The 8342-nt window shown below is 38.7% G+C and overlaps 1 protein-coding gene across 1 annotated transcript; it reads right to left on the bottom strand.

The window, feature by feature from the left end:
- Positions 1-4603: 4603 nt before the first annotated feature.
- LOC6644802 lies at positions 4604-5520 on the bottom strand. The gene has a single exon (XM_002067567.4). The coding sequence runs from the start codon at positions 5288-5290 to the stop codon at positions 4784-4786; it is 507 nt and encodes a 168-aa protein (XP_002067603.2). The 5' UTR covers positions 5291-5520; the 3' UTR covers positions 4604-4783.
- Positions 5521-8342: the final 2822 nt, after the last annotated feature.

The following is an 8342-nucleotide window of genomic DNA, read 5'->3' as shown; positions in this document are numbered from 1 at the left end:
CGAATACATTAGACAACCATGAGAAACAATACATTGACACGTATTTTGATTTACAGACTGCAAATGGTTTTGTTTCAAGTAAACCTAGTGTCCCCTATGCAATGCATTTAATCAATCATTGTGAGTCCATAAAATTGATGGGAATTTTCAATACGTTTGCCTACCTATTGATCATTTCATAGTTAAACTGATGAAATTAAATCAATAACAGGGTAATGATTTAGGTAAGTGAAAAGCATACATCAGAATTTTTATTTGGATTACTCACATCTAATGTAAAAAATATCAATAATATTAGCTAATGCACTCTGATGATATGTACAAAATGAGGATGGGTGTTGGTGGGGGTTAAATATATCTATATTTAAGCACTATTTTAGAAGAGGAAAAGTCATTGAAATAAACAACACCAAACACTTTGCGTGTGTGTGGTGAAACCTCTTTTCGATTTTATATATTTATTATATTCGCACTGTACATATTTCATATGGGCTAGTTCAGAACCAACTATGGGTTGCATCTGCACTAAGAAGCCTTTCAGATTACAAATGAGCTTTACACTTACATCTATGCAGATATTACGTATACGTACTGTTGGATTATCGAATTCATAACCTTGTGTAAGTATGAGGCAAAAGCTCCCTTGAAATCTATAAATAGACAGCCTGGAAAGTGCAAATTAATAGCTACAGGGACAAGCCTAGACATTGCGTATACGCATCATGTTTCGTGCGCAAATTCGAAAACGGCAATAAAAGGCCAGAATTAGCAAAATTGCAAACTGAAACTATTTATAGACTCGTCCATGAACCCTAACACACACACACATAGAGATAGGGAGATACTGCAATGAGGCGATGATGAGACCACAAAACGAAGACCGGCAGCAACCTGAAAGGACCAACCACATCAGCGGCGTGCCGGCTGTGGTTTGATTCATACAATCAACCACAAATAGCGGCACATCAATGTTGAATGATATGACATTTGGTTTGCTGTCATACACTCTTCACTTTACATACCAAGTATGTAGTAGGTAATTATAGGTTTGTACACTTGAATTACACGATGTATATGTGTAACTATGTATATGTATATATGTATGTATATCAAGTTTCAACCATTTGCATTAACTAACTGAAACTGTTTCACAAATTCTAGTTATCATCATTTATCTGTCTCTGTCCCACTTCCACACTTACTTTCAGTCGCAACGCAGCATCTTCAATTTCAAGCTAATTGGACTGGCTGCCATTAATAATGGCCAAGAGCCATTCCATGGAGCCTGAAATTGAAATAGAAATAGCAAAATGCCAAATTGTGCAAAATTATTATTATGCTTAATAACAAGCGTGAGAGAAACCAGACCAGACCAGACCAGGCCACACACCAGAACAGACCAGACCAGACCAGAGTAATGCCAGGCCAATTCAATGGCTATAAGGGCAAAGTGTGCGTGCGTGTGTTTGTGTGAAAGAGAAAGAGAGAGAGAGCGGAAGGATAAAAATAGAGTGAGATTGGAGAGAAAAACAGCCTTGGCAAATGCAACTGTGATTGTCAGTCTGGCCATGGGCTATCTACCTACGTAGCCGGTCGAGGCAATGACGAAGGACGTAATGGCCAATGGCCAACAGGCAATGGGCAATGGGCAATCGGCAATGGTTATAGTGGCAGGAAACACAGTTCATATAATGGTCTATAACTATGCTTACGTTCATAAATATGCTACAATTTGTATACCCTTAAAACTAAAACTATACTTATAAATCAAAGTTGTATCAAAGACAATCGTAACAGGCAGAAAAGTAAGATGTATTCAATCTCATCACATATTCAATGAGCCATGAGCAGTGTATTTCAATAATACATATATGGAACATTTTCTCTTTCATGTTAAAAAGCAACGTAGACCATTTATTTTCAGACAATTGCCACTTCCAAATGCCTGATTGATAGCACAATTATCGTTAGATTAAACTCGGCAAAAAAAGAAAAAAAATGGTAAACGGAACTGTGACGCATAATTATCGCTTTCGTGTCCTTAATCGCCTTCAATTCACCATGAGCAGACTGCAGGAGATGAGCTTACCCTAGAGAGTTTTGTGGCATGAACTATGGTAGTTGCACCTATAATTATGTCCCTACAGAGCTGACACACACACACAAACACAGACACACACATATGGAAAAACCTAAAATGACAGCATAACAAAAGGTGCGAATGGTTTTCGCATATTTTGCATGCATTATTTATGGCCACATTAAACATACTAACATAAAATGCTTATGAAAATTCCATAAATTTCAAATATTAGTCAAGCCGATGTAATTCCTATAGTGATGACAAATCAAACGGTTTGCCATAGATTTTGCCAACACTTTTTGTAATTTAATTCTTTCATTACAATTGGCGTCAAATTTTGCTTCATAAACAAATTCCATTGTATTTATCGATTTACAGGGAAATGTATAGTCATTTTTTTTGTTGGGTTTTCATTTTGCACGTCATCAAACGCCTAATGAAAAATTGGCCACAATTCCAAATGAAATGACGACTTACAAAATACCCAGCACCAAGTTGCGACTTAACTAAAGATGAGTCCAAAGATTGCCGATTCCTTTGTTTATATATCTCAACGTACAATACAGAAAGCTCTACATATATTTTGGCTAATTCTAATCGACCCTGTCATTCATTCGTAGAATAGAAGGTATATGAAAAACACCCTAAATTACATGGAAAAACTTGCCGAGTTGTTGGAAATTCGATGACAATTAATTACAGTTACGCGTGAGGCGTGAAAATGGCCAACAAAAAAAAAACACAAAACAACAACAACAAACACCAAAACTGTCACCAAATTATAAATTAATTCAAACACATTTAATGAAGAAAAATCCCTTAACCTTAACTGGGGCTACGACTTACGAATACCCTGTACTGAAAATGACTTAGAACATTCCATGAACTCAAGTAATTAACTAGAGTTTACCCACTAAGAAAAAAAAAGGAAATTATCATATTCTCAATGTAATTTGTACACTCACAGTGTATGACTTCGAGATCTGGCAGGTCAATTTGGTCATTTGTTTAAAGGGTATAGAAAAAGGGCCAAAGCAAACAGAAACCCAAAACGCTAAACGAACGAAGTGCAAATACCGCCGACCAGCCTGACATTTGAATTAAAATAAATAAAATGGAAATGCAGAAATAAATATACAAAATAAGCCATACTAGCTCGAATCGACTTTATGTTACCCTGCAGTGTCAAGTTTACAAAAAGATACTTAATCAAAAAATCTATTTCAATAATAATATATGTATGTAATGACATTTTTCTTCAAATTTTCTTCTCTCAGCTTGCTATCGAAGCGAACCATGTAAATGTATATACCCTTCCATTCCCTGTGTGCATAGGGTATACATGATGATGATTCGAAAGAGACAAAGACTAACTAGCCTAACCACAAGGCAAACACAATTGAACACCAAAAAGGAAAATCCATAAAGGATCCCTTATCCTTGGACCCAATCTTTAAGTGCATCTTGTTCATCTATCTAATAAATTGGCTAACGAAGCAAATTTCAATTGAAGTTCACAATTCAATATTTTGCCTAAAAGTATGCAAATGAAAATTTAAATGTTCCATGAGTAAATATTCAACTCGAATAACTTGTTGCTTAATAAAATGTCGATAAAAAATAAAAGTCAACTTTGAAATCCAAAAATCGAAATGAAAATGATGGCGGCGTTAATGAAAATGCGCCATTGATTGTACTTTTGTAAGTATGTATACATATACATATACATATAAATTAGGGTGGACCAAAAAAATGTGGGTTTTCAACTTGAGTCGACTCTTGGTGCTCTGGTGCACCTCAGAAAAAGAAATGAAAACTTTCATATTGTATCTTCTTACACGTGTGAACTAAAAATCAAGAATTTACGAGGTTTGGCTGAAACACAGTGCGTATACGTAATTACTTGCTGATAATCAAGTTGCTCCAACTGATCGAAGATGTGGGATCAACGCAGACAAAGTCAAAAAAAACCGAAAATTTGTGTTGAGGTCACCCTAAATTGTAGTATATATAGAAAGATATTTACGAGTATGTATAGAGGCAGTCGTCGTGTTGCTCGTAAATTGTTGTCGCCTTGACTGCTTCGCATTGAGCCCATTCTGCTTGGATTGATGGATGGATACCACAATACCCCCCTCCCTCCACCCACCCACCAACCTCCAATACGCACCGCCACCCACCAACTTCCATGCCCATATTTGTCAGCCATAAAATGTTTTTTGACAAAGTCTGCAAAAAACGAAAAAAACAAAAAAGAAAAACAAAAAGCGTCGAAAAATACGCCTTCGACTTTACGCTTTTGCATTTCCATTTACATTTCACCCAGTAAATGGCCATAAAAAAGTCAAAACTCAACTCGTTTTCAGTCCACGACTGAGATGGGGGGAAGGGCTACTGCCTATCAGCAGTAAAAATTGTTCTTAAATACTTAAGCTTAATTGCAGGCCGAGTGAAAGTAATGAAAGCCAAAGGGCCCATACATAATAGCCAAAAACAAAAAAAAAAACGTTCACTTACCAATTGGTTTACCCTTTGATCCAAAGAAAATGGAGACATATTTATTTACTCTATAGGACTTTTGATTGGTATACAGCTAATGATATATAAACTAAACTAAACTTCATTTACTTTTGCATGATTCCAGATTGATTACGATTTTGATATTATTTTTCAGCACACCAGCATTTTATCCTTGTCCTTTTACCAGAAGTCACCCTTTTCGCCACTCTGTGCACCACCGCTTCCCGAACCGGAACCGGCATGGCAATTTATATTCATATCCATGCCATTGTAGGCACAGAAGGCCTCTCCATTCTCAATGCACGGCTCATACTGGATCTGCTGCTGCCCACCAAAGAAATTGCCGGGCATGGGGCAAGTCATTGGAGCACCGCCATAGTCACCCATCGACGACATCGACCTGGTCATGTGCGGCGGCGGGGCCTGTTGTGGAATCCGTTGCTGCATGCCCAAGCACTGGGCCGATGGATATGTCTGCAAGCCAGGTCGCGACCATTGAGACCCAGCTGTTGCTGCTGCTGCTGCTGCTGCTGCTGCGCCTGCTCCTCCAACTCCCATGCCATATCCTGCTCCTGCTCCTGCTCCATTATAGCCCATGGCATTTGTCTGCAAGGCATCGCCCATTTGGGGATAAACGGGTCCAGTTACTGGCTGTCCATTCCAGAACGAAAAGGGATTCAAAGACATCTTTTATTGTTGAGTTTGGTTTGTTTTTTGAATTTCTATTTCTAAAAGGAATACGAATAAATTTTTATCGAAAAGGAAAAGTTTTTTTTTTGTTTTAAATTTTGATTTTTGGTTATTTTTTTAGGGTATTTGTTTATTTTAATGAATTTTGTTTTGCCAAACGATGTGAATGGTTTCGAATTCAGATTTCAACTAAACTTCTCATCTCAATTTCTTTACTAGTAGATCCGAAAGACTGTTGACACAATTCATCCGGCCAAGTTGATTGAACAAAAATTTGAAAACTTTGAAATTGAATTCAACTTTTTACAAGGATTGCTTTGATCGACTTTGGTCCACTGTGGCCGACAATGTTGATAAGTGCCAACCAGTGGCCATTATCTTTGACCAGATCCTGAATGCCTGGAACCAGGACCCAAAACCTGGACTACAGTAGTTGTTGTTGCTGCTGCTGTTGTTGCTATATACTCGTGGTGTAGTCATGTCTCTGCTGGCCTGTCAACAACATGCGACTGCTGGCTGCTTTTATTGCTGTTGTATGTTGGCCAATAGCCACTAATTTATGCGCATTCAAGTTTAAATTGCAAATGCATGCAACGTGGTCGGTAGTGGATAGTGGGTAGTGGGCGTGGTCAACCCATGGCATTCACCAAATTGGGCATTTTGTTCAAGAATAGTGTGTGTGTGCCGTGAGGGGCCGAGTTTTGTATGTCGTGTGTTTTTGGTGGGAAGTTGGATTGGAGTGCCGTTACCGTTACCGCAATCACGCACTCTCCCATTCACCCGCTCACCCTCTCACTCACTCACTTAGTCGCCATCACGCACACACTCACATTTCCATTCCATGTTCAATGTATTGGATTTTGCTGTTTTCGCTGTTGGCATACGGACACAGCCGCTGTCGCCATTGCCTAACCTTACAAAACTACACCTCCCCCACCCCGACGCACACCATCATCACACTCACACTCACGCCAACAACCGCTGAAGTCCCCGAGCAGAACTCTATCCCCCTGCCTCTCCCACACTTTTGCTTTCTCCCTTTCTCTTCCTATCTCCTTCTCCCTTGCCGTGTCCATTTAAATGCAAATGCCATTCCTATGTCTTTGACTAGGTCCCATTGTCTCCCTTCTCTTGGTCTATCTTTTAGCTTCTCTCTCTCTCTGTCTCTTGTTCGCTGTGGTTCACTCTCAGTCAGTCAGTCAGTCAGTCAGTCTGTCTGCCTGGCTGTCTGTCTATCTGTCGCTGTGGTCCACGCTCTTTTATAGCACTGGCCACACTTCTTCCACTTTACTATAATTACATAGCCCTAATTGTTGTTGCTTTTCCCTTTCTTTCTTTCTGTCGCTCCCGCTCTGGCTCTCGTTGGTCCTCTCTTGATCTCTTTTACTTCCACTCTTTGCTGTTGCGTTGCCCTGTGTCCATTACAAAGTACACACACTCTTTATGTGCTGCTGCATTGAAATGCGCTGAGTTTGAGCACTTGAAACCGCAATTTAACTCTGCCGTCTGTTATGTGACCTTACACACCCTCCCACTTATGCTCACACTTACACACACACACACACACACACACACACACACACAGAGAAACACATTGAAGTTGGGAATATAGTTTGGGTTAAATTATATTATTTACGAGAGAAGGTAACAAAATGTTGCCTATTTACAAGTGGTTGGATTTAGTCTGATGGATTTAAATAAAGATAATAGCGTATAGTCAACGATAACAATGTCGATTACTAAATCGACTAAGCGAAAATATAAATAATACATTGAATTTAGTTTAGAGCAACCCACATCGAAAGCCAATCATCGGGCAGCTAACACCCTCCTAACTAAAGTCTAAAGAATTTATATTGCGACCCTCGCGTTAGAACTTTATAATAGGTAATAAAAGAAAAGAAAAAAACAATACTTCTTCAAACCTTTTAAATACAACTTTGCCATGGAATTTTTGTCATTTAGTATTCCCGCATTACTTAAATATATTTCAAGTTATAAGTGTCTTAGAAAAAATATATTGTAAACTCAAAGTAAGGATTCTTTGTCGATTGTTTTTGTTTTTCACTTCCTTGCGTTCCGCCTTTTAATTTATTGTAACACTTTTTTTTCTAGTTCATAAAACTTTGGAGAACAAAAAGTATATGAGGTCACAAGTCATTTTTAATTGCCTTTTATTGAGCGAATGGATTTTCTGTGTTAATTGGAAAATTTGTTATGAAAACAGGTTCTGGCCGGTCCGGACAAGGTCCCGCAACTGGCCACGAGTACCAAGCCATCTTGTGTGCCCATCCTCTTGAGTTGAGTTGAGTGGTGGGGTGTGATGGGGTGGGGTGGAGGATACGGACAAGGCGTCTGGATGGTCGGCTGCCGAAACTTATTAGTGCCATTTGTTGGACAAAGTCCTGAAAAATGAGAGTCGCAACCGCGTAACTGACATTACAGCAGACAGTCGACAATCGACCGAAGCAGAGATACCTTCCTCTGCTCATTTTTATGCAACGTCGACGCTTCTCTTCCTTTTAGCTCATTAGCGGATAACTGACCGACCAAACCAACTGACCAAACTTATGACAAGTTACTTACCTGACCCCACTGATTTATGCTCCAGCCATTAATCAAATCTCATGGTCAGGAGGCCTATCCGGCCATCCAGTATATATGTATATTTAGGCATAGGCAGGCATCTTCTTTTACCTTTCCTGGCTTTGATTTTTTAGCCTATTCTTTTTGGTTATAAATTTATGCTAACAAATTCTTGGCACATTCTTGACTTGCCACATTCAATTTGAAATTGGCTACGAAAAATGCTAGTTGGCCAAAAAAAAAAATGGAAAAGGAAAAGAAAATTTATGTAAGCTAATTCGTTAAACACGAGAATGATGATCCAGCTTAGAGTTTCCTTTTTGCTTCGTTCGACAATAAATTTATTTCAATTAATTATTTTTGTCACTTTTCCACTAATTATTTATGTATGCAGATTCGGAGCTCAGTTTTCACAATCTGAATGATGACACTTATTGTGAAGATGGTGATGGAGAGATAAACT

This window comes from Drosophila willistoni (assembly GCF_018902025.1).
Source record: "Drosophila willistoni isolate 14030-0811.24 chromosome XL unlocalized genomic scaffold, UCI_dwil_1.1 Seg142, whole genome shotgun sequence".
NCBI classification, from domain to species: Eukaryota; Metazoa; Arthropoda; class Insecta; order Diptera; family Drosophilidae; genus Drosophila; species Drosophila willistoni.
Note: the sequence above shows the minus strand (reverse complement) of the source record. Positions and strands in the feature narration are given on the sequence as shown.